General features: G+C 41.3%; 1 protein-coding gene and 1 long non-coding RNA gene across 4 annotated transcripts in view; one reads left to right on the top strand and one right to left on the bottom strand.

The window, feature by feature from the left end:
- Positions 1 to 7855: 7855 nt before the first annotated feature.
- On the bottom strand, positions 7856 to 10157 carry LOC134214047 (uncharacterized). Its single transcript, XR_009979625.1, has 4 exons — positions 9799 to 10157; positions 9250 to 9736; positions 8337 to 8544; positions 7856 to 8269 (listed from the first exon to the last, which is right to left on the bottom strand). It is a non-coding gene; the product is annotated as an uncharacterized LOC134214047 (long non-coding RNA).
- Positions 10158 to 13832: 3675 nt separating this feature from the next.
- The window catches only part of LOC134214045 (zinc finger protein 853-like), a 36310-nt gene continuing 23145 nt past the window's right edge, over positions 13833 to 26997 (top strand). The window contains exons 1-4 of one of the 3 annotated variants that reach the window (XR_009979624.1): positions 24025 to 24682; positions 24757 to 24835; positions 24899 to 24974; positions 25058 to 25153. Coding sequence is in view for 1 of the 3 variants with exons in the window: in XM_062693490.1 (XP_062549474.1) it covers positions 13848 to 14907 (1060 nt within the window). In the remaining 2 variants the exon portion in view is untranslated. Of the gene's footprint in view, positions 14908 to 24024; positions 24683 to 24756; positions 24836 to 24898; positions 24975 to 25057; positions 25154 to 26997 lie in introns of those variants that run through there. The other 2 variants (XR_009979623.1, XM_062693490.1) reach the window with 2 other exon arrangements.

Below are 26997 nucleotides of genomic sequence, written 5' to 3'. Positions count from 1 at the left end.
GTTAGTTGCTTGATTGGTTAATGGTTGCTTGATTGATTGGAAGTGGTCTTGAATGATTGTTTGCTTGATTGGTTAGTTGTTTGATTGGTTGGTTGCCTAATTGGTTGGTTAGTTGCTTGATTGGTTAGTTGTTTGATTGGTTGGTTGCCGAATTGGTTGGTTAGTTGCTTGATAGGTTAATTGGTTGCTTGATTTATTTTTAATTGATTGGTAGCTTGCTTGAATGGTTGAATGATTGGTTGCTTGGTAAGATGCTTGTTAGGATGGTTGTTTAATAGGATGGTTGCCTAATTTAGTTTATTGGTAGCTTGCTTGAATGGTTGATTGATTGTTTTATTGGTTGCTTGAATGGTTTTTATGTTGGTTGCTTGAAAAGTTGATTGGGTTACTTGATTGATTAGTAGGTTGTTTGATTAGTTTGTTGTTTCATTGGTTGGTTGACAGGCTGGTGGATTGGTAGGTTGTTTGAATGGTTGGTTGGTTGATTGGTAGCTTGCTTGAATGGTTGAATAATTGGGTGGTTGGTTGGTTGATTTGTTAGTTGGTTGAATGGTTGGTTGGTAGCTCGCTTGAATGCCTAATTGTTTTATTGGTTGGTTAGTTAATTGGTAGCTTGCTTAAATAGTTGATTTATTGGTTGCTTGATTTTTTGGTCTGCTGGTTAGTTGATTATTTGTTTTTTGGTTGATTAGTTGGTTGGTTGATTGATTGATTAGTTGATTTGTTAGTTGGTTAAATGTTTAATTGCTTGATTGGTTGGAAGTTGATTGGTAGCTTACTTGAATGGTTGATTGGTAGATTGGTTAATGGTTGCATGATTAATTGGAAGTGGGTTAGAATGATTGTTTGTTTGATTGATTAGTTGGATACTTGATTCGTTTGTTGTTTGGTTGATTTGCTGGTTAATTAGTTGCTTGATTGGATAATTGGTTACTTTATTGATTGGTTGCTTGATTGGTAACTTGCTTGAATGGTTGGTTGCTTGATTGGTTTATTGGTTGATTAGTTCACTGGTATCTTGCTTAAATGATTAATTGCTTGATTGGTTTGTTACTTGATTGATTTGTTGGTTGCTTAGTTGGGGGGTTGGTAGATTGATTAGTTGCTTGATTGGTTAATTGTTTGCTTGATTGATTGGAAGTGGGCTTGAATGATTGGTTGCTCGATTGTTTAGTTGGTAACTTCATTCTTTACTTATAAAGTTGATTGACGCTCGTCCGGGTCACGACAGTTAATTGGTTGCTCGATTGATTGGCTGCTTGATTTGTTCTTCTTCTGATTGGCATTACATCCCCACACTGGGGCAGAGCCGCCTCGCAGCTTAGTGTTCATTAAGCACATCCACAGTTATTAACTGTGAGGTTTCTAAGCCAGGTTACCATTTTCACATTCGTATATAATGAGGCTAACAGGATAATACTTTTATGCCCAGGGAAGTCGAGACAATTCCCAATCCGAAAATTGCCTAGACTGGCACCGGGAATTGAATCCAGCCACCCTCAGCATGGTCTTGCTTTGTAGCCGCGCCTCCTACCGCACGGCTAATCAGTTCCCCTGCTTGATTTGTTAGTTGGCTGAATGGTTGGTTACATGATTGGTAGTTGCTTGGTAGGTTGGTTGCCTAATTGGTTTATTGGTTGGTTAGTTCTTTGGTAGCTTGCCTAAATGATTGATTGGTTGGTTGATTGGTTTGTTGCTTGATTGATTGGATGGTTGCTTAATTGATGGGTTGGTTGATTGATTAGTTGCTTGATTGGTTAATTGGTTGCTTGAGTGATTGGAAGTGGGCTTGAATGGTTGGTTGCTCGATAGGTTAGTTGCTTATTTGGTTGCTTGTGTAGTTGATTAGTAGTTTTATTGATTGCTTGAATGGTGAATTAATTGATTCTTTGATTGGTTGATTAGTTGGTTGGTTCATTGATTGCTTGGTTGATTGGTAGCTATCTCACTAATAACTGTGGAAGTGCTTAATGAACACTAAGCTACGAGGCGGCTCTGTCCCAGTGTGGGGTGTAATGCCAATAAGAAGAAGAAGGTATTGATTACCAAAGTTTCATGGTTTGCTAAGAACGGAATTTCAGTTAAATGTCTGCAAGCAGTTACGGTTTTACCTAGTCATTCGATAATAAATAGAAACCGAAGCAGCTGTTGATCGTCGCAAACCTAAAATAAGGTGGCATACTCCGACGGCCTTGTGTTGGAACCAATAAAGGGGTTCATGAATGCAACATTTGCTTTACTACGACTACCGATGCAGAAGATTATGAGAACGCCGGAGCTCAGATCCTCCAAAGAAGCAAAATGGGAATATTGTCTCGCCAACTTCGGAAACTCGTCGAGAGCAGAAAATTAGTGAAACAGCTAATGAAAACAATATTCGCCAGATGCGCTCAATTTTCATTTTCATTGATTATATTTACGGAGATACATTAGCATGACTTGGTGACTCGCATTGCTGCCCACACTACCGTAATATGTAATAAATTACCGTAATGATTACGAATACATACCTGTTTTAAGATCGCTTCAAAACGAACTTTTGTTGAGAGGCCCGAAGATCCATATTGTTACACATCAATCGACTCAGCTAAGTTGCTTGGTTGATTGATTGGTATGGTAGCTTGCTTGAATGGTTGAATGGCTGGTTGCTTGAGTGGTTGACTGGTTGGTTTACTGGTTGAATGATTGGTTGTGATTACTTAGTTGATTGGTTGATTAGTTGGTCGGCTGGTTAGTTGATAAGTTGTTTTGTTGATTGCTTAGTTAATTGGTTTTTTGGTTGCTTGATTGATTGATTAGTTGGTTGGTTGCTTGATTGCTTGGTAGATTGATAGCTTGTTTGACTGGTTGGTTACTTGATTGTTTGGTTGATTATTTGGTTGGCTACTGCTTGATTTGTTAGTTGGTAGTATGGCATGGTTGATTGGTTGGTTGCTTTACAGGCTGATTGATTGGTTAGTCGGCTGGTTAGTTGATTATTTGTTTTGTTGGTTGCTTGGTTGATTAGTTAATAAGTTGATTGATACCTTGCTTGAATGGTTGGTTGCTTGATTAGGATTTATTTTTAAATTCTGCTCAAGCTTTTCACGGTGAAATAAAAGACAAATTGTTGTTCTCCATGTAAGTAAAATCAAAATTGATCATGTAGATAAGTTTTGAATCAATTAAACTCATTAGTCATATTTAATGAATATTCCCGATTAAAGTTGCATATTGAAGAAAGCTGAATTTGGATGTTTTATGATGTTAAGCTTTTTTAGATTTGACCGTTGCTCGGCGTTGGTGTTGGTGTTGGCTACGCTAAACATGAGCTCTTAGCATAGGCCTGGCTTGACTGGTTGATTGAATGGTTGGTCGGCTGGCTAGTTTATTAATTGTTTTGTTGGTTGCTTGAATGGTTGATTGGTTGGTTGCTTATTTGGTTGATTAGCTTGTTGGTTGCTTGATTTGTTAGTTGATTGATTGGTTGGTTATTCGGTTGCTTGATTGGTTGACTGGTTGGTTGGTTGCTTGCTTGATTTGTTAGTTGGTTGAATGGTTATTTGCTTAATTGGTTGATTAGTTGCTTAATTGATTGATTGGTAGGTTATTTGGTTGATTGGTTGCTTGACTGATTAATTGATTGGTTGGTCGGCTTGTTAGTTGTTTTGTTGGTTGCTTGAATGGTTGATTGGTTGGTTGCTTATTTGATTGATTAGCTTGTTGGTTGGTTGATTGGTTGATTACTTAGTTGGTTGATTGGTAGCTTGCTTGATTGGTTGGTTGCTGGCTTAGTTGATTGATTGATGGTTGGTTACTTATTTGGTTGATTGGTTGCTTCACTTGATTGATTGGTTGTGGTTATTTAGTTGATTGGTTGGGCGTCTCGTTAATTGATAAGTTGTTTAGTTGATTGGTTAATTAGTTGGTTAGTTGCTTGATTGGTTGGTTGCTTGCTTGATTGGTTGGTTGGTTGCTTGATTGCTTGGTTGATTATTTGGTTGATTGCAGCTTGATTTGTTATTTGGTAGTATGGTTGATTGGTTGGTTGCTTGACAGGTTGATTGATTGGTTAGTAGGCTGGTTAGTTGATTAGTTGTTTTGTTGGCTGCTTGGTTGATTGGTTAATAAGTTGATTGCTGGATTGGTTGGTTATTTAGTTGATTGGTTGTTTGATTGGTTATCGGTTGGTTGCTTGATTGGTTGATTGGCTGGTTGGTTGCTTGATTGCTTGGTTGATTGGTAGCTTGCTTGAATTGTTGGTTGCTTGATTGTTGGTTGGTTGCTTGACTGGTTGATTGGTTGGTTGCTTGTTGGTTAGTAGGCTGGTTAGTTGATTAGTTGTTTTGTTGATTGTTTGATTGGTTAGTTGATTGATTGGTTAGTTATTTGGTTGATGGGTTGGTTGGTTTGCTGCTTGATTTGTTAGTTGGTAGAATGGTTGATTGGTTGGTTGCTTCATTGTTGGTTGATTTATTGATTGGTTGGTAATTTGGTTGATTGGTTGCTTGACTGGTTGATTGGCTGGTCGGCTGGTTAGTTGATATGTTGTTTTGTTGGTTGCTTTAATGGTTGCTTGGTTGGTTGATTAGTTGATTCGTTGCTTGATTGATTTGTAGCTAGCTTGAATGGATGATTGCTGGATTAGTTGGTTGGTAGCTAAATTGGTTGGTTATTTGGTTGATGGGTTGCTTTACCGTTTGATTAAATGGTTGGTCGGCTGATTGGTTGATTAGTTGTTTTTTTGGTTTCTTGATTGGTTGATTGGTTGGTTGTTGCTTGATTTGTTAGTTGGTAGAACTGTTGATTAGTTGGTTCCTTGATAGTTGGCTGGTTGCTTCATTGTTTGTTGGTTGCTTGGTTGGTTATTTAGTTGATTGGTGGCTTGATTGGCTAATCCAGAATTCAGCCATTCAAGCAAGCTACCAATCAATCAAGCAACGAATCAACTAATCAACCAACCAAGCAACCATTGAAGCAACCAACAAAACAACATATCAACTAACCAGCCGACCAGCCAATCAATTAACCAAACAATCAACCAGTCAAGCAACCAATTAACCAATTTACCAATCAATCAATCATTCAACCAACAATGAGGCAACCAACCAATCAACCATGCTACCAACTAACAAATCAAGTAGCAACCAACCAACCCATCAACCAAATAACCAAATAATCAAGCAACCTAGCAATCAACTTATTAATCAATCAACCAAGCAATCAACAAAACAACTAATCAACTAACCAGCCTACTAACCAACAAGCAACCAACCAATCAACCGGTCAACCAACCAACCAACAATGAAGTAACCAATCAATCAACCATACTTCCAACTAACAAATCAAGCAGCAACCAACCAATCAAGTAAGCTACCAATCAAGCAACCAACCAACTAATCAACCACCAAGCAACCAACAAAACAACATGTCAACTAACCAGCCGACCAACCAATCAAGCAAGCAATCAACCATTCTACCAACTAACAAATCAAGCAGCAATCAATCAAATAACCAACCATTCAAGCAAGCTACCAATCCACCAAACAATCAAGCAACCAACCATTCAAGCAAGCTACCAGTCAACCAAGCAATCATTCAACCAACCAACTAATCAACCAATCAAGCAACCAACAAAACAACATATGAACTAACGAGCTACCAATCAACTTATTAACCAATCAACCAAGCAACCAACAAAACAACTAATCAACTAACCAGCCGACTAACCAATCAAGCAACCAACCAATCAACCAGTCAAGCAACCAACCAACAATTCAAGCAAGCTACCAATCAACCAAGCAATCAAGCAACCAACCAGCTAATCAACCAATTAAGCAACCAACAACCAACCAACCAACTATTCTACAAACTAACAAATCAAGCAGCAACTCATCAACCAAATAACTAATCAATCAAACGACCATCCATTCAAGCATGCTACCAATCAACCAATCAACCAATCAAGCAACCAACCAATAATCAACCAACCAACCAACTAATCAATCAATCAAGCAACCAACCAATTAGCTATCCAAGCAACCAACAAAACAACTAATCAACTAACCAGCCGACCAACAATCAATCAACCAGTCAAGCAACCAATCAACCAAATAACCAACCAATCAAGCAACTAACCAACTATCAAGCAACCAACCATTCAACAGTTCTACCAACTAACAAATCAAGCACCAACCAATCAATTATTAATTATACCAACCAACAATCAAGCAACCAATCAATCAAGCAACCAATCAACTAAATAACCAACCAAGCACCCAACAAACAATGAAGCAACCAACAAACAATGAGAAACCAACCTACCAATTAAGCAACCAACCAACTATCAAGAAACCAACTAATCAACAACTACAGAGGCGCGGTCACGTTCCGAGACGAGGGTAGGACAAAAACTGAATTTCAAAGACTTTCCGAAGGTCCTCTCATATTTCAAAATATTTTTTCGGACATCCTCGGATAAGTTATAAAACTCGCTTCGGTAGATCATTTCCTAGAAGCATGTCTTCAAACATCTTTGCGAATTTTCAGAAGTGGCTATGGATTTCTGTATTTTTAAAAATATTTAATGGTTTCAATTTGACCTTTCCCGTCAACATTTTTTATTCGCTAAATCGATTGCTTATATTATTTATATTATATAATCCAGCAATCAGCCATTCAAGCAAGCTACCAATCAATCAAGCAACGAATCAAGTAATCAACCAACCAAGCAACCATTGAAGCAACGAACAAAACAACATATCAACTAACCAGCCGACCAGCCAGTCAAGCAACCAAACAATCAACCAGTCAAGCAACCAATCAACCAAATTACCAACCAATCAATCAATCAACCAACAATGAAGCAACCAACCAATCAACCATTCTACCAACTAACAAATCAAGCAGCAACCAACCAACCCACCTCCCAAATAACTAACCAATCAAGCAACCTAGCAATCAACTTATTAACCAATCAACCAAGCAACCAACAAAACAACTAATCAATTAACCAGCCTACTAACCAACAAGCAACCAACCAATCAACCAGTCAACCAGCCAACCAACAATGAAGTAACCAATCAATCAACCATTCTTCCGACTAACAAATCAAGCAGCAACCAACCAATCAAGTAATCTACCAATCAACCAAGCAATCAAGCAACCTACCAACCAACCAACTAATCAACCACCAAGCAACCAACAAAACAACATGTCAACTAACCAGCCGACCAAACAATCAAGCAAGCAATCAACCAATCAATCAATTATTCTACCATCTAATAAATCAAGCAGCAATCAATCAAATAACCAACCATTCAAGCAAACTACCAATCAACCAAGCAATCAAGCAACCCACCATTCAAGCAAGCTACCAATCAACCAAGCAATCATTCAACCAACCAACTAATCAACCATTCAAGCAACCAACAAAACAACATATGAACTAACGAGCCGACCAAGTTCACCCAAATATGGGTCAAGAGTACCTAAAATCGCTAAAAAATGCACATAGGGGGAATGACGGCTTTGGCAGGTTTTGTTCTATTATTGGCAGGGGGGTTTTTTATGACTGACTAGGCTCAAATTTGGCCTAAACATTCTTTGCATATCAAAGAATATTGTGGCCAACTTTCATAAAATATGGTCGACAAAAACCCCCCTGCCAATAATAGAACAAAACCTGCCAAAGCCGTCTTTCCCCCTACCTAGATATGGGTAAAGTTGCATTCACCCATTTATGAGTAAACCGGGTTTGCCTTGGGGATTACCCTTATATGGGTACAGCGATTTATAGGTCAATTTTACTCATATTTGGGTACTTTTTTATTCTTTTGCATGAAATTAATAGAATTCATAAAATAGTGAAATTGAATTTAAGTTGTATTAATACACAGGATGACCCAAATTTATTCGTAATAAAATATATTACAATCTCGATTACAATACAAAAATTTGCCTATACAAAAATTTACCATAACTCAGATACAGATTTCTTCCGCCTGTTGCTTATTTCGTTCCGTTACGGTACTTGACCGAAGGAAACGATCCTATTGACGTTGGTTGTACCGGTTTCACAGAATCACCATTGGTGATTCACCAACCGAGAGGAGTAGCTGCTGGTAAAACTTGCTGAACGCTTTAACAATTGATGAGCCGAGTACAGTTGAAGCGGCAGCCGTTTGATTATCCGAAGGTATCAGGTATTGGCCCTCCATCACGGAGATTGTAAGTGCAACTCGGGATGTGGGTGGCTATGCCATCTGTGGTTCCATGAATGTAGCTCTTCCTGTAAGAAAGATTGATATTAGAGTCTTATGTCAATGTTAGAGGCGCAGATCGTCATTTAAACTTACCTATCAAAAAGTCCAAAGACTGTTGATTCGTCGAATTCTGTAGTTGTTCACATCAGGTGGACCGGTATTTCCCCGCCGTTGCGTTAGCGTATTATACTGTTGGCTCACTTTTCCGATTATATATAAGAAAACAGTCCAATTTTGCATCGGGTTGTAGATATTCCAGCGACAAACTCCGTGGTGTAGTAGGGCAAGATGGTTTTTGTTCCTATAAGGATGACGAAATTAAATGTTACTGTAAAATGCAGGCTGCTAATGTGATTTCTATTTGTGTCTTATAACTAGGAAGGGTATCGGACCATATTGGCAGCACCCCCTATTCCGGTCCGCAACGTTCATTACTCGGACACCTCGTCGGACACATTATAACCGAATTACTTGGTTTTAGAAAACGGTGAACATCTGTTGGGGTCCTCCTTAGCCGTGTAGTAAGACGCGCGGCTACAAAGCAAGACCATGCTGAGGGTGGCTGGGTTCGATTCCCGGTGCCGGTCTAGGCAATTTTCGGATTGGAAATTGCCTCGACTTCCCTGGGCATAAAAGTATCATCGTGCTAGCCATCTGATATACGAATGCAAAAATGGTAACCTGGCTTAGAAACCTCGCAGTTTATAACTGTGGAAGTGCTCAATGAACACTAAGCTGCGAAGCGGCTCTGTCCCAGTGTGGGGATGTAATGCCAATAAGAAGAAGAAAGAAGAAGAACATCTGTAGATATCTAATGATGTACGAAAAATTAAGTCATATGGATGGAACGCGACCGAGTAATAAACGTTACGGACGAGAATCGGGGTGTTGCCCAAATGGTCCTCCTCCCTATTATGAATTTAAAAAAAACATCCATAGCGAAGTTTCCACTTTTAGTATAATTGACTTACTAGAAATACTATAGAATACTAGAATAAATACTTACTGATGGGGTACTGGTACCGAGGTTCAATCGTTTGGAACGATATTCTGGGCAGTAAATCGGAAAATAAAAACCGGTTTGAAGACGGATGCCACTGTTTGAAAACTGGGTGCCACAGAGCAACAAATCTTGCCACAACTCCAAACATCTTTCCATACTGCGCCACTTGTTACACTTAGCAGATTTCCACATGCATTCCAAGACAATTGCCTTCAGCCTATATGTCCAATTCCCGAAGATATCAATGCGGATTATGTATTGTACCTTTTATGTTGTACGGTCTCCGGTGCTAAATCGTTTGTTTGCCCTTCTTGGCGACCAAGCGACCTGAAGGCGGTTCGCTCCTGCTCCGGCCGATCAGGGACATCCGATAGATTCTCTGATCTGGTCTTGGATGAATCCACATCTGGGCGGATATCGCGCATAATTTCACGATTGCACAAGCATTTTGTGATTTCGTCACAGCTATTGGCTTTAATGTTGAGCGTACCTGAAATTTGATAAGAGGGTCGATTATTATTATCTTTTAAATAAGAAAAGTTAGGAACTTACTTTGCAATGGTGCTGTAAAGCGTAAAGGCGACCTTCCGTCAATTTATTATCGATATCATAAGGAATACTTCCGGACAGTTTCAACACCGAACCGACGAATATTCAAATTTTTCGGGATGCGCAGCTGCAGGCGGAAAACTCCGACATGGAATAATGTTCAGCGGTTTAGAAAGGAAAGGAGAAAAACAAACAGACAAACTGTCAAAACGTCAAGAGGGGTAAGTCAGCGCTCGTAAAAATATTTATGTATAATGTAATTCGTCACCCACGAGGGGTATTTTCTTTAAAATAAAGAAGAAGACATGGTGCCCGATTTTCTGATGGCTTTTTACCGGACATTTCGGTCTATGTATTCGTCAATGGTTTCATCGTTGCTGTTCACATAAATGTTGAAGTTGTGGAGTGTATTATCGTAATTCGCAATGGCTACACACTTAAAATAAATCGCCGAATTCGGTAACATTTTACCGAAATCTCAACAGCAGAACTGTTCGGTAAATAATTTTACTGATTTTCGGAGATTTTGACAGTTGAACAATGGGAAAAGTTACAAAAAATCTGTAAAATAATTACCGAACAGATCTGCTGTTGAGATTTCGGTAAAATTTACCGAATACTGTGAAATGAGTTAAGTGTGTACAGTTAGGATAGCTCAAATCAATCTTCAGCACAAAAGAACAGCAACGATAATCTTTGTAGACTTATGCAAATGGTGCAGGAACCCTATTTTCACAGGGGTAGCTTCTACCTAGGTAACCTAGTGAACCCGGTTTTTGCTGCTTTCAGTGATGAAATGGCAAATTCTCGATCAATGCCGCGTGCATGTGTACTTGTTAACAATACGCTATCGACACTTATCTCTGAACTAACAACCAGAGATGTATGTGCTGTCACAATTGATGCAACTGACGGATCCCCCGTCAGGAAATACGTCTATTGTTCGGTTTATTTACCACATGATAAACCATCCCCTACCTTCCCCTTCGGATGCTTTCAAACAAGTTGTCAGCTATTGCACTTCAAAAGGCCTTCCGCTAATTGTCGGTAGTGATTCTAATGCTCATCACATAATCTGGGGTAGCTCTCTGATATCGATCTGAGAAGCTCCAGCTTGATGGAATACTTAAGTATTACCGAACTTGGTTTACTTAACATAGACAATCGCCCAACCTTTATGGTATCTAATAGAGTAGAAGTATTAGACTCTCTGCTCCAATAGAATCAGTCACGAGTTGACGAATTGGCATGTGTCAGATGAGGAATCCATATCTGACCATCGCTACATCTATTTTGATCAGTTGAATGTTTCTTCGCAGACCTTGCGTTTAAGAAATCCTCGTTCAACAAACTGGGATCTCTATACAGAGTTGCTCTCGACAAAATTTCATGGATATCTACCATCCATTGAAACTCCTACCGACTTGGATGATGCCGTTGATACTACAACGTTGCATATCGTGGAAGCTTTTGAAGAAGCTTGCCCCTTGCGTTCTGTGAAAACCTCAAGAGGAACCCCGTGGTGGAATTCCGATTTGGCTAAGCTCAGGAAGCAGTGTAGAAGGAGTTGGAACAGACGTCATTCAGCAGGGACGGATTCTTTCAAGTTGGCTCGCAAAGCTTACAAGAAGGCAAAGCTTACAATGGGCTCTAAATAGTTTTGCTCCTTACACTGCCGCTAACCGCAAGTCGAGCACATCTGTATATGGAGGCCCATATACAGATGTGCTCGACACAAATCTCCAGGGGAAGATGGGATCTATCTCGTTCTTCTTCAGAAGGGTTTTGTGCATATCAAACATGTTTTCAAAAAACTTTTGGTATGCAGTTTGGCTACTGGGTATATTCCCATATCCTGGCGGGATGTCACTGTAAAGTTTATCCCAAAAGGAGGACGAGCTTCGTATGAAGAAGCAAAGAGTTTTAGACCCATCAGTCTGACCTCATTTCTTCTGAAATGCTCAGAACGTATTATCGATCATCACATTCGTGATGACTGTTAGGCAAACATGCCTCTTCATGTTAATCAACATGCTTACCAATCTGGAAAGTCCACCGTAACTCTTCTACACAAGGTTGTCTACGCCATCGAAAAAGCATTTGCTCAAAAGCAATCGTGCTTGGGTGCGTTCTTAGATATTGAGGGTGCTTTTGACAACGTGTCTTTCGATGCAATATTGGAAGCCGCACGTTGTCATGGGCTACCTAATATAATTACCAAATGGATTCACCAGATGCTTAAAAACCTTAAAAAATTAAGTGTCTGTGGCTGCCCCCAAGGGGGAGTATTATCTCCACTTTTGTGGAACCTCGTTGATTACTCGTAGATTACTCAATAATGGCGGTTTTCCTACCTATGGATTTGCCGACGACTATCTAATATTGATAGTCGGTTTGTGTATTACTACTTTATTCGACCTGATGCAAAACGCTCTTCAGGCAGTCGAAAGTTGGTGTCGCCAATATGGCCTTTCGGTTAATCCCAATAAAACATCTATTTTACTTTCCACGGAAAAACGTAACCGTAATGGTATTGGCCCGTTACATCTTTTTGACTCTGAAATGAAATGAAAGTATGAAGGACTAATTCTTGATTCCAAGCTCTCCTGGACTCCTAACATTGAGTTCAGAGTCAAAAAGGCGTGTATGGCTTTCGGCCAATGCCGATGAACTTTTGGTAAAACTTGTGGTCTTAAACCTAAATATATCAAATGGATTTACACAACAGTTGTACGACCAATTTTGGCTTATGGATGTCTTGTGTGGTGGCAAAAGGGTGAAGTGAGGACAATTCAGTCTAAATTAGGCCATCTTCTCTCTTCGACGTTGTCCCACTATACATACATCTCAAACAAGAAGCACTTTCTTGTACTTACCGATTATGGGTTCTCGGTTTCATGGAAGAGAATCCTGTAAACCGCAGTTCTACACACACTTCGTTGTTACAACTCATGGTTGGTTGGGACAGAACAGTCCTCGCTTCAAGTGATCTCACACTCGCTAGTAGTTTTCCTTATGGGACATTTTCAACATAATTCCCCTCGCGGGATGAGTGGACATCTGGCTATTTGGAGAGAAGTATGTCGGACAGCATTGTTTGTTACACTGACGGCTCCCTCTTCGAAGGTAGAGCGGGTGCAGGTGTCTACTCGCGTGAGCTAAGATTGAGCCAATCACTGTGTAGACACTGCACTGTCTTTCAAGCGGAAATATTTGCCATTATGTGTGGTGTTACGCAAACTGCGAACACACCTCTAACAATCCCCACATAGTTAGTAAGTAAAAAATAAATGCCCATATTTTTTCGTATACACCCCACGCAATGAGCTCCAATGAACCTCGCCTCCACTAGTGTGCGATGGAGCTCGATTATAAGGAACTTATGAAATTGGAGCAAAACAAACCAGCATAAAGAGGAATGTAGGAAGATGACCGATAGATAATAACAAATCGATTGATAACGAGTTAAGCTGAGGATCTAATCCGAAATTGAGTTTGGTCAGCATTTAAACATCTAGTTAAGTATTGTGTTGAAGTAAAGTTACCGAAGATCATTTCTAGATTGATAGGACTATTGCTGAAGGTAAAATTGAATTTAAAAAGACCTGAAATAAGATAGATTGTACCTAGTTTCTGAACTCTCCTCACTTACCGCAGATAGGACCAAATTGTAGTTTTAGAGAAATGATTACGTACTTCCTTGGAAAGCATATAGCTATCATTAGCTAAATCAGAGGTAACTATATCTGATACATAGTGCATAGGACCCTTGGATTAATGTATATTATCATGCACATAGCCATATTCCCGGAAGAAACAAACAGAGTAGAAACTAAACGTGAGTAAAGAGTAAACTGAGATAATCCCTATTGAATTAAACTATGTATACTATCGTTAAGACTATAATTGGATCTCCAACAGGGAAAATTGAACATACGAGCAAATCAATACAACGTTCAAAATCTACGATCTGCGAGTTTGTTTAAGTTTTTGGAAACTCTCCTAATTGTTGTCGGTTTCGAGAACAAATTAAATTTTCCGTTTATTTCCGGATGTCAAACGGTAGCGTAGCGAGTGCCGAGAAGAATTCTCGAAGAAAAAGTGATGCACCTGGTGAAGAGGGGGCGAGTTGCGGTACGTGTCGTCGAGTAGATACTAGCCGTATGGTGCAGTGTGACGACTGTGACGCGTGGTTCCACTACGGATGTGTTAACGTCGATGATAGTATCCAGTACCATGACTGGAGCTGTAATGGGTGCATGAGAACTTCGTTGGAGCGGCAGAGACGTGTCTTGAGTGAACAGCTGGAGAGTCTTGAGCAGAGGCAGATGCAATGGCAACAAGAGCAACAGATGTATCTGGAGCAGATGGATAATCAGCGAAAGCTTGAACAGCGGCAGAAGCAGCAGGAGTTGCAGCAGCTAAAGCGGAAGCAGTTTGATCAGCAGCAGATCGAAGAGTTGCAGTTGCAGCAGGACAAGCAGTCGGACTCAGTCACAACTGGAACCGTAGTGCCTTTGAAATCACTCGGCGCGATTCCTAAGCAGCAGCAAATGCAGTGGCAACAAGAGCAGCAGAAGCACCAGGGGCAGATGGATGATCAGCAAAAGCTTGTACAGCAGCTAAAGCAGAAGCAGTTAGATCAGCCGATCGGAGAGTTGCCTTTGCAACAGAACCAGCAGTCGGAGCCAGTCACAACGAGAACCGAAGTACCTTCAAAATCACTAGACTCTTCTCCAAACCAGGGCAAAAGGAAAGAGCCTCTGGCAAGCTCAACAACCAACGACATAAGACCATCCGGCACATATGGCAAGGCGTCATCGAAGGGTTCGAAGCATTCGATGAAAGTCCGGCAGTTGCAACTCAAAGCGCTAGAAGAGAGGCAAGCACTGGAAAAGAGGCAATTAGAAGAACGACTAGCACTAGAGCGAGAGATGTTAGACACAAGTGAGTCGGAGGAAGAATCGGTGGTAAATCTCGAAAAGATTGACGAGTGGCTTGAAAAAACTGAGAACATGGGAAACTCGCTGAACGAGACACCTTTACCAGTGTACAATGAGAACCTACGAATGCCAATCAGTCTTCAAGGTGCAACAGGTGTAAGATGTTCACGTAAGTTTGTACACCCAATCAAACATTGCTTGCTGTGTTCGAACTTGAACATAGCAATCTGAACACGAGCCTGAACTCCGATACACCCAGGCGCAATGTACAATGTTCAAACACCGAGTTCAAACTTGGGTTCAAACATATGCGCTTGAACACGAGAATGCTTCGCTTTGGTAAATGAACGGGTTGCTAGGGAAACTATTGTTGATTCTTCACGTTTTCCAGCCTTGTTATTCATATTTCGAATAAGAGGATTTAGCCAAACTTCAATGAAGGTATGATTGAAAAATTGACACATGTTGTGCACATTTTTTGCACTAGCATAATGAAGCGTTTATAGAGGTGAGGTCTTGATTCAGGGCTTCCATTCACGACGTCTTAGGTTCGAATCTGAATCTGCTCTGAGCGGAGCTTTTTGTTCCATTTTCGAGGTTCTGAAAGCAATTCTTCTTAGGATTTCGGGATTCTGCAACCACCAAAAAACTGATTAGTTCATATTTCTAAAATTTTGGGATAAGATTTTTCTGACACGTTTATAAGGAGATAATTTGTTCTACTTACTTCACGGTGGTACTTGATAAACATACCGAGAATCTGAAGCGAAGTTCTGGATTGCATAGAGATTTCTTTATTCCAGGGAGAGAGGGGTTTCGACCTTTTTGAAGAACCTTATGATCAACGGGGCTTTAATTCCAGTTTTGTTTTTTAGATTGTAATAACTGAAGATTTTATCTTTTATGAGAGCCATGTAGTTTATAGGACTTTTATGTTTAAGGATTTGTGGGCTCATTTCTGATCTGGAGCTCATCGTTTGTAAATTTTCTTTGTATTGTATAATGTCATCGGCGTATTATTTATACATAGCAATATGAGACAGACCCCCTACTAACTTTTTAAATTTCTATCAATTAAAAATTTTAGTTCCAGTTCTTCATCCTCCCCCACTAAACTTTTTGGAATCAATATTTTATCTTTATTTTATCTATATTTTATTCACGACTAGCAGACCCAACAAACTTCGTTTTGTCTAAAATTGATTTATTCTCTTATTAGTTCTTAAGTTATGCAGAAATTTCTATTTCATTTGTATAGGATCCCCACTTTCCAAAGAAGGGAGGGGTCTCGAACCATTTTGAGAACCTTCCCCGGCCCTAAAAACTTTTGCATACAAATTTTCACGCTGATCGGTTCAGTACTTTCGGAGTCTATAAGGTTCAGATAGACAGAAAATCATTTTTATGTATATAGAAGATATGCAAATCCCAACAAAATGCATATATAACGGATATATAATAATTAGTGGCTACATTTTAGACAGACAAACAGAGACTTGTGCATTTTACCTCATTTAGAACATAAACGCACGGATACTTTAACAAATCATTACATTGGAGGTTGCCGGTTGTCTTACCGGGCAAATGCACATAATATTCAGTTGTTATGAATATTATGAATAGTATCTGAAGATTTTATGCAAAATGTTGAATAAAAAAATGGTTGTGATATTGAAATATCGGACCAACCGCATACTGTGGGTAGGCGGTAAAGTATCTTATTCAGCTATTCCACCACCCGACAAGGGCTGAAAAGTGCCTTTTATAAAACTGAAACTATTCATGTGCCATTTCTAAAAAAAAAACCAAAGACAAGGATTCAACCACGAGTGCTCTGAGTGAACGCCAAACGAGTTACCACTAAGCCATCACCGCCACTGAAGAAGAGAAACCACCAGACCAATATAAACAGATGAACAGCATGCTGTGTGTAAACTGATGTTTAAACTTCCATGTCCAAACCCGTGTGTTTGAACTTGGGCGCACACTCGTGTTCAAACTGGGTGCGATTTTGGTTGGGTTTATGATGAACTCGGTTTGGATCTAGTATGCATGTTTGAGTGCGAACTTGCACACGGGAAAACTGCACTTGTTTAAACGCGGTTCATGTTTTCGTGAAGACTGATGCCAATCATGCCATCAACTCAACCGTCTACTTCGAGAGTCGGGGCAAGGGCTATATCTGCCAGTATTCAGCGAACTGTGGATCATCGACAACAGCCGTGGAGCATGCCGCAACATGTAGCGAATCGTGATCCATGTATGAACGTCGGAAATATTCCAATAACTGCTGTGAATTACCAATCATCGATCAATGGATATCTAGCAACGATGTCGGGTCCCGTCTACTCTATAGCATCACAGGGACCGATTATGGCAACAGCTCAAGGAGCGAACAACCTTCACCAGATAGATCAAAACCTACAGCGTTTGTCATTAACATCACAAAGTATCGGACAGCCACAGATTATAACGTCGACCCCACGACTAGTCCCGGCTCCACCTCAGCAACAATGTCCTCAACCCCTTCATAGCGATCCTATACCGCTGGATAGTGGTCACTTGGCTGCGAGACAAACAGTGAGAGACTTGCCCAAGTTTGGTGGGGATCCAGAGGATTGGCCACGATTCATCGCGGCGTACGAGCGAACTACCAAAATGTGTGCCTTCAGAAATGACGAATTACTGGACCGTCTCGAGCGGAGTTTACATGATAGGGCGCTTAACTCTGTGAAAAGTCTCCTATTCTATCCAGACAACGTTCCGGTGATTTTAAATCGACTGAAAACACTCTTCGGTAATCCAGAGTCCATTATTGAAACAATGGTTCGGAGGGTTCGCATGATGCCACCTCCAAAAGCTGACAAAATGGAAACGATCGTTGACTTCGGCGTTGCAGTACAGAACCTTTGCGCCACCATACAGGTGTGTAGAATGGACGAACGGTTGTACAACGTTGCTTTACTCCAAGAACTCGTGGATAGCCTACCATCCACGCTGAAAATGAAATGGGCATTTCATCGAAAAGCAAGTGGAGCCTCTACTCTGCTGGATTTCAACCATTGGCTAGGAGACATGGTGGAAGCCTTAAGCAAAGTGATCAGACCAGCCACGTGGTGTAAACCACAAAGATACGAGCACATGTCGGAGAAAAGGTCCAGGAAAGAAGAAGCATATATTCATGCACATACCACGAATTAGCAAACTGAAAGTCAATCCTGTTTAGCATGCAGGGATGAGTGCAGCACCCTTGACACATGTAGTAGATTTCTAGAGATGTCGCCTAGGGAACGATGGGCGTTTATTAACGAGAAGAAGATATGTCGAAAGTGTTTAACCAAGCACTTTAAAACGTGTGAAAGGAAGGTTCTGTGTAACGTTAAGGACATAGTTGGAAGAGTACCACGATGGCAGTCAAGATGGCACCGGACCTTCCACGGGTCAACCCCACACCTCCCGCACCCCTCTCCCACCAACATTCGAATGCTTCGAACAGCATCGAACAAAACTTTAATATTCAAATTACTAACCTGTTCACAGTATATTTATTTACTTCCCGTGATAATGAACATGTTTATCCAAAAAGTCCTATGCATTTATGCTCGAATAATATCATAAATCAGCAGTTTCGTGCCAATTTATTATCCGTTCGCGATTTGGTGGGTTTATCACTGCACTTCACTTCTTCCCAAATGGCACTGAAAAAAAAACAAGTTTTTACTCACTTCTACGCACATGAACACCCCGAAATGTTGATGGAATACAAATTAAACATCAATTTTTGAAATCAGTCACTTGTTTAAACCGAAAACTTAATATAAACTGCTATTTTTGCACAAAAAATCGATTAAAAACTGATCGCGGAGCGAATGTAAACAACGGCACCGGCAGCAGCAAACTAATAAACAAGGTGTTCCAAAAAATAATGTTGCTCCGCCACGCTCAGTCGATTATGATTTATTATTTGGGTGTTATCCGATGGTTTGGGCTGGTTTGATTAGAGGCTTACCGTGCACAGGTCGTTTCAGGTTTGTATGACAGTTGATATGGCGAGGTTCTTCTTCTTCTTTTTATTTGCATTGCATCCCAACACTGGGACAGAGCCGCCTCGCAGCTTAGTGTTCATTAAGCACTTCCACAGTTATTAACTGCGAGGTTTCTAAGCCAGGTTACCATTTTCGCATTCGTATATCATGAGGCTAGCACGATGATACTTTTATGCCCAGGGAAGTCGAGACAGTTTCCAATCCGAAAATTGCCTAGACCGGCACCGGGAATCGAACCCAGCCACCCTCAGCATGGTCTTGCGTTGTAGCCGCGCGTCTTACCGCACGGCTAAGGAGGGCCCCATGGCGAGGTTGAATTTAACATTATTCTAATTCTGGCACTTCGTCATTGAGCGCTGGCGAAGGAGGGAGACCATATGACTGGATGAAATATTCAAGAGCTTCAACTCCATAGACAATCCATATAGAATGGTCGTTCCAATAGTTGGGAGTCGATTTTAAGCGAGGTTGCGAATCTTTAGCATGATCATTAGGCTTCTCAGAAGGCATCAGTGAAACGTGCAATTCAACAAAATACCCAGAATTTGTCTGTGATATCTATCGCACCAGGGGCAGATACTTCTAGTCTAGTCTAGTCTACACAATCGCGCAAGGGGCAAATGCTTCATACAAAAAGTATGACGTGGGGTTGAGTGGGATATACAATGCTATTTTTGCGTTACGTAATCAATGGATCTTTTCTGCGGTGCGGTTTTCGTTCAGTGAAGTCTCAGGAATGTTGCTTTCAGCTATCTGGGTTCTCTTTTCGCCAGCGTTTGGAGGGGAAGCACTGTAGCCAGTGTAGTAAAAGGTTTAGTTTCTTATAGTTTTCATACAAACTTGAACCGGCTTGCGCTCAACCAGTTTTTGTTCAAATCGGTTTTTGGAGGACATTTGGAGCATGGGACGGAATCGAGTGAGCGTGGTGGTGCTGGGATGTTTTTTGAACCACCCTACTAATATTCTTTTTTTATAAATACGACACCAATACTACTACAGTATATGACAGTTTTTATTGTACCAATACTTTCAAAGCTTTGTTTTGGTACTCAACCCACCTTCACCTTAATGGTTGCAGTTTTCTGCATCATCGACTACTGCATGACGATAGTAAACACAATAAACAGCCAACAAGCAATCCAGAACAGTTCGCATCATGCAACACGCACCATAGATCGACCGGTAAAGTTCTACTGAAGTACATTCGCGTCATAGTACGTGGCAACGGAAAATCGATCACCACGTATGCCTTCCTCGACGCTGGATCCACTTCAACGCTGATGGAGCATAGTTTGTGGGAGGAGCTGAATCTGAGCGGTAAGAAATCCCCATTGTGCATTTCGTGGACTGGTGGACAAGGAAGGTATGAACAAGACTCTGTAATGTTTTCGACCGATATCGCCAGTGCTCAAACGCCAGGACAAAACTTTCACCTCCCGGAGGTACACACAGTCCGAAGCTTGGACCTCCCTTCTCAATCCTTATCAAAGTCGGATCTCGCGAAGCAATTCCCTCATCTGTGCGGTCTGCCTATCGAATCGTACGCTCAAGTGAAGCCTCGTATTCTACTTGGCGTCGATAGCTCTAGGCTTGAATACCCTCTAGACTCCAAAGAGGGAAATGAACATCAACCAACTGCGGTGCTAACTCGACTAGGGTGGCTGGTTTACGGTCCATGTTTGGTTCCAGTACGGAACATGCCGAGGAACGAGGTGACATACAGTTACCATATCTGTCAATGTGAGGGGCTTCAATCCGAACTCAAGAACTATTTCTCGTTAGACAGCCTTGGAGTTAAACTTGTCGATAAATCTCTGATGTCAAAAGATGATGAGCGGGCATTAAGTTTACTGAAATCGAACACAACTCTCCAAAACAAAAGGTACGAGACCTGTCTACTTTGGCGTTACGATGAAATCCGACTACCGAAAAGCAAAGCCATGGCCCTGAAGCGGCATGATTGCTTAAGCAGACGCATGGAACGAGAGCCAGCGCTAGCCAGCGCTCTGCAGGAAAAAATCCAAGATTATAAATCCAAAGGATACATTCGCAAGCTATCAGCAGAGGATCAGGGAATCAATATTCGAGCAACGCCTAACAATATACCCTTTGTCATCAACAGAGTTTGTTACTGACAAACGCACCTTGCAACAAGCCTTTGTCAGAACCTGAACACAATATGACAAGAATCATTTGCCTTGCATGTTCTAATATTTCCGAGAATACGAGGCTATTTTTGTAGTCAGCGTTAGATTCTCGAATATTTCCATGAAATTAGAAATCACGATAGCATAAAACCGAAATTTGCTCTAGAGAGAATGCAAAATAACGGAATGAAAAGTTTGCAACAAAATTGTCTTCTTTTTTGTCGTGGACAAAATCTATCGGATCTTTGTCATTATTATCTCCGACAAAAACAAAGCTTTGTCGTTGGTTCTCTTTTGTCGCTTGTTTCGTATGCGTATCGACGAAAAATTGATTCCCTGCAGAGGATGAAGCAATGCACACTGGACGCACATGGAATCTGCCGATTTTCCCTGTGGTGAATCCCAATAAACCTGGTAAAATCCAAATTGTTTGGGACGCTGCAGCCAAAGTGGGGAATCTCTCACTAAATTCGTTCCTGATAAAAGGTCCTGATCAAATCACACCGCTTCAGCATGTTCTTCAACGATTTCGAGACTTCCGCACTGCAATTACAGGCGATATTCGTGAAATGTTTCACCAAGTCCGTAAACTCTGAAGATCAACATTGCCAGCGATTCCTCTGGAATAAAGGCGATCCCAATAACAATCCATCGACCTACGTAATGAAGGTAATGACATTTGGTGCTAGCTGTTCACCAAGTAGTGCACAATATGTTAAGAACCTGAACGCAGGACGATTTAAGCGTCTGTTTCCGAAAGCGGTGGAAGCGATCTGTGACGGCACGTACGTGGACGACATGCTTTACAGCATCGAATCAGAAGTAGAAGCAGCAGAGATCGCTACGAATGTTCGTTACATACACGCCGAAGGTGGGTTCGAGATTCGTGGATGGTTGTCGAACTCTAAGAAGGTGCTAGATGCCATGGGAGCGCAGAGGTCCACCCACAAAGACCTAGGTAAAGCAGCAGAGCTAGCAACTGAAAAGGTCCTAGGGATGTGGTGGGACACAATTAGTGATACATTTACCTTCAAAATACCAAAGCGTTGCCGGCAGCAGTTGTTGTCCGGTGAGCAGGTTCCCACAAAGCGAGAAGTTCTTCGAGTTCTCATGTCGCTATACGATCCCTTAGGATTCCTTGCAAACGTATTAATGTTTTTGAAGGTTCTGCTCCAAGAAATATGGCGCTCCAATGTTGGTTGGGATGAGCCAATAAAGGTTCAACATCTAGAAAAATGGAAGACATGGCTCAGTGTACTACATACTGTAGAAAATGTTTCTATCCCACGGTGTTACCGGATGGTAACTACATCGTCTACAGAAAGCAACGAAATTCAACTACATGTATTTGTCGACGCGAGCGAAAACGGTTATGCAGCAGTTGCATACTTCCGATTCAGTGAAGGCAAAACGGTGGAGTGCGCCTTCGTCACCGCAAAAACTCGTGTAGCCCCTCTGAAGTATGTATCAATACCTCGACTGGAGCTTCAAGCAGCGGTGATTGGAATGCGATTAGCAAAGGATATTGGCGAATGTCACAGAATTGCAATAAAAAAACGTTTTTTCTGGACCGACTCTAGAGATGTTCTCTGCTGGATACGATCTGTTCGTCGGTGCCAGAGTAGGAGAAATTCTGGAAAACACTGAACAGCATGAGTGGTACTGGATTTCAACGAAGATGAACGTGGCAGATGAAGGTACAAAGTGGCAAAAGATTCCCGATCTCTCTACGTCAAGCAGATGGTTTACAGGGCCAAACTTTATGTGGCAACATGAAAATATCTGTCCAGTACAACCAACATCTCATAGATAAACTACGACTGAAATGATCGCTACGATCAACACCCATGTGGAGAAAGGAACTATCATAAACTTCAGTAAATATTCCAATTGGCGAAAATTAGTAAGGGTATATTTAATTCGATATTTGAAGAACCTTAGAGCTAGAATACAGCACAATTCGCTTTTTATCGGTATTCTCAAGCAACTGGAGCTGTACGAAGCGGAATGTTTCATTCTTAGGCAAGCCCAGTTCGAAGTATACAGCGAAGAGGTAGAATTACTGAAACGACGAAAGGAGTTAAAGGAATGAACAGAACTTGCTATTCCCAAAAAGAGCCCACTCTATAAGCTATCACCGTTTCTTGACGACCACGGAGTACTTCGCATGCGTGGAAGAACAGCCGATGCAGCTTTATCAACCCACTCAGTTCTCATACTGTTATACTACCAAGAAGTCATCCATTTACGACACTCATTGTAAAGTCCATCCACGAGCGCTTTCATCATCTTAGCCACGAAACGGTCGTTAACGAATTGCGCCAGAAATATCGTATTCCGAAGCTTCGCACGGTTTGTAACAATGTCCGCAGGTTATGTCAGTACTGCAAAAATGCTAGAACTCAGCCACAGCCACCTATAATGGCTGACCTTCCACCAGCTCGTCTTGCAGCATACTCCAGACCGTTTTCCTATACAGGAATCGATTACTTTGGACCTGTACATGTGCTCGTTGGTAGAAGAATCGAGAAGAGGTGGGGCGTACTATTCACGTGTCTAGTAGTACGGGCCATCCACATAGAAATCGCACACTCCCTGAACACCAGCTCGTGCATTATGGCTGTAAAGAACTTCATAGCTAGAAGAGGCACACCCTTGGAAATCTTCAGCGACCGTGGTACGAATTTTGTCGGCGCTAAACGTGAAATGTCCGAAGCTCTGAAGCGTATCGAGCACGATAAGCTGGTACAAGAATTTGTCACGCCGAATACTAAATGGACCTTTTTGCCTCCAAGCAGCCCACACATGGGTGGAAGTTGGGAAAGACTGGTGAAATCCGTAAAGAAGATACTTAACAACATTCAGCTACCAAGAACACCGACCGACGAAGTTCTTAGGAACAGCTTAATGGAAGTTGAAAGCATAATCAATTCGCGCCCCCTCACATACGTTCCTATAGAAAATGCCGACAGCGAAGCACTAACTCCAAACCATTTTTTTGCTGGGTTCCTCTGACGGTTCAAAACCTCTGATACCATATGAAGATAACCTCGCTACGCTGACCAACACATGGAAAACCTCACAGATCTACGCCAACAAATTTTGGAAACGGTGGATACAAGAATATCTGCCGACTATCAGCCGTCGGACCAAATGGCACTATCCTACGAAACCAATCGAAGTCGGTGACGTCGTCTTAATCGTCGATCAAGATCTTCCTCGCAGTTCGTGGCCAAAAGGTCGGATTGTGAAAGTCAACGAGAAGAACGGACAGGTACGTAGCGCGACAGTGCGAACGCAGTTTAACATCTACGAACGCCCAGCAGTCAAGCTTGCAGTTCTGGACATCGGTGTGACAGGAAGTACAAAGAACCCTTGATCTTGTACTGGGTGGGACTGTTACGCAAACTGCGAACACACCTCTAACAACCCCCACATAGTTAGTAAGTAAGAAATAAATGCCCATATTTTCCCGTATACACCCCACGCAATGAGCTCCAATGAACCTCGCCTCCACTAGTGTGCGATGGAGCTCGATTATAAGGAACTTATGAAATTGGAGCAAAACAAACCAGCATAAAGAGGAATGTAGGAAGATGACCCATAGATAATAACAAATCGATTGATAACGAGTTAAGCTGAAGATCTAATCCGAAATTGAGTTTGGTCAGCATTTAAACATCTAGTTAAGTATTGTGTTGAAGTAAAGTTACCGAAGATCATTTCTAGATTGATAGGACTATTGCTGAAGGTAAAATTGAATTTAAAAAGACCTGAAATAAGATAGATTGTACCTAGTTTCTGAACTCTCCTCACTTACCGCAGATAGGACCAAATTGTAGTTTTAGAGAGGTGATTACGTACTTCCTTGGAAAGCATATAGCTATCATTAGCTAAATCAGAGGTAACTATATCTGATACATAGTGCATAGGACCCTTGGATTAATGTATATTATCATGCACATAGCCATATTCAGGTATAGCAAACACGGATACCGTACGCGACCGTTTCCCGGAAGAAACAAACAGAGGAGAAACTAAACGTGAGTAAAGAGTAAACTGAGATAATCCCTATTGAATTAAACTATGCATACTATCGTTAAGACTATAATTGGATCCCCAACAGGGAAAATTTAACATACGAGCAAATCAATACAACGTTTAAAATCTACGATCTGCGAGTTTGTTTAAGTTTTTGGAAACTCTCCTAATTGTTGTCGGTTTCGAGAACATGTGGAGTGCAATCCGCACTGCAGAAACACATAATGGGTAAAGTAATGTACTTCTGTTCAGATAGCCAAGCAGCTATCAAAGCCCTCGCTTCGGCCAACTCAAGGTCGAAGTTACACGCAAAAAAATGTTGCGGTCGAAACTACCATTCCGAGGGTTAATTTAAGTATACGCACCGACGATTTTCAGCAGACAACAAACCCGTTTGAATTTACCATACGCGCAGTAAAAATCAACTGTGGTCCTGGTGGAATGTTGTTGCATGAACTGAATCAGTGGTGAATTTGTCCGAATGCGTGGTTAATTTAACTGAAAATTTGTGGTTGTTTTAAAAACATGGCGTAGTCTACAAAATAGTAACCGTTACCATGGAATTTTTCTCAGTGTAGTAATCGCATGTCGAACTCAAATAGAGGAACTGAATTCAGTTAATACATTGCACTTTATATGGGTACCTGGCCATTCTTCCATAGCTGGAAACGAATTGGCTGATGAGTTACCTCGCACTGGAGCATCACAAGACTTTTTTGGTCCTGAGCCAGCTATTCCAATATCTAAGTGTTGGGTGGAGCGTTTGATTAGCTCTTGGGCTTTCACTCAGCACAAACGGTATTGGAGTACAGTAGCCGTTCGATAACTGCAAAATGTTTACTTTTCAGTTAACGAATGCCGTTCGACAACTGCAACGCATTCTAGACGTCAAACAGTTGTCAATCGACGTCAGATGCAATAAAAGTGCATCTAAATGTGCAGCGCAATGCAGCTGTCATTGAGTTTGACATCAGTTTGAAGTTTAGCGGTCCGATAACTGCAAAACTGTTGCAACTATCGAATTGCAGTTAAAAAGCATTGCAGTTAAATGACTTGCAGTTATCGAACGTCTACTGTAGTTTGGATTCATGTCGACAAAGCAGGGGGATACACTCTCGAATCTACTGTTCAATATAGCGCTCGAGGGAGCGATTAGGGGAGCTGGTGATCGGAATACGTACGCCATACAGAGGATATTCTCTAAGTTTTTACTCGGGTTATATCAGTTAGTATTTCATAAATGTCTGATGGGCATGTATACAGTTTAAATAAAACATCTGAATTCATTACAACAACGCCATTTCAGCAGGTGGTAATACTGACACAATGTTGGCAACACTGTGTACCGGAGTTGACATCATCAACTAACGGTTGCTTCCTCTCAAGCCAGCCCGAGTCATTACAACGTTGATCAGGAAGGTAAGAGTCAGCTCTTCGAATCATTGAGTGAACCATGCCAAGTGATTTCCCAGTATACGACCAAATACTGGCTTCCATCCGAATCTCACAGATGTAATTCCTCGTAGATTATCCTGCGAAGCCTAAAGACTTGCAGTTCCATGTTTCAAGTTTCCAATCGTGATCTTTTATTCATCGGCTAGGTCATTGCCGATTGTATCGAGTCGCATTTTCACCTATGTCGTTCGTAATGGTTGCTTTATTAAAGGCGGCTTGCGCAAACTTCCTGTCTCGTCGGAGGACCGTAGTGTTAGGTCTGTTTAGCGTTCTACCTAACACCAGGACTTGAGCTTGTGCGCTTTGAGTGGCACACGGTCGCTTTGCGGATACATGCAGCTTTTCATAGAAGTTTAACAGAGCCCACTGTCAAACCCCACTACATCCTAGGCAGGCGCCACAACTCGCAGATGGCCCTGGGAGGAATCTTGGACATAGTCCCTGCTGCCCCTGATTTCTGATAATATTCTATTTGAATTTGAGAATTAGAGTTTTATTGAGAAAATCAAATACTTGCCCCGTGTCTGAAGCAAGTGTACGCATTTCGCGGGGCAAGAATGCGCATTAGAA

The sequence above is a fragment of the Armigeres subalbatus genome, chromosome 2 (assembly GCF_024139115.2).
Source record: "Armigeres subalbatus isolate Guangzhou_Male chromosome 2, GZ_Asu_2, whole genome shotgun sequence".
Taxonomy (NCBI): Eukaryota; Metazoa; Arthropoda; class Insecta; order Diptera; family Culicidae; genus Armigeres; species Armigeres subalbatus.
Note: the sequence above shows the minus strand (reverse complement) of the source record. Positions and strands in the feature narration are given on the sequence as shown.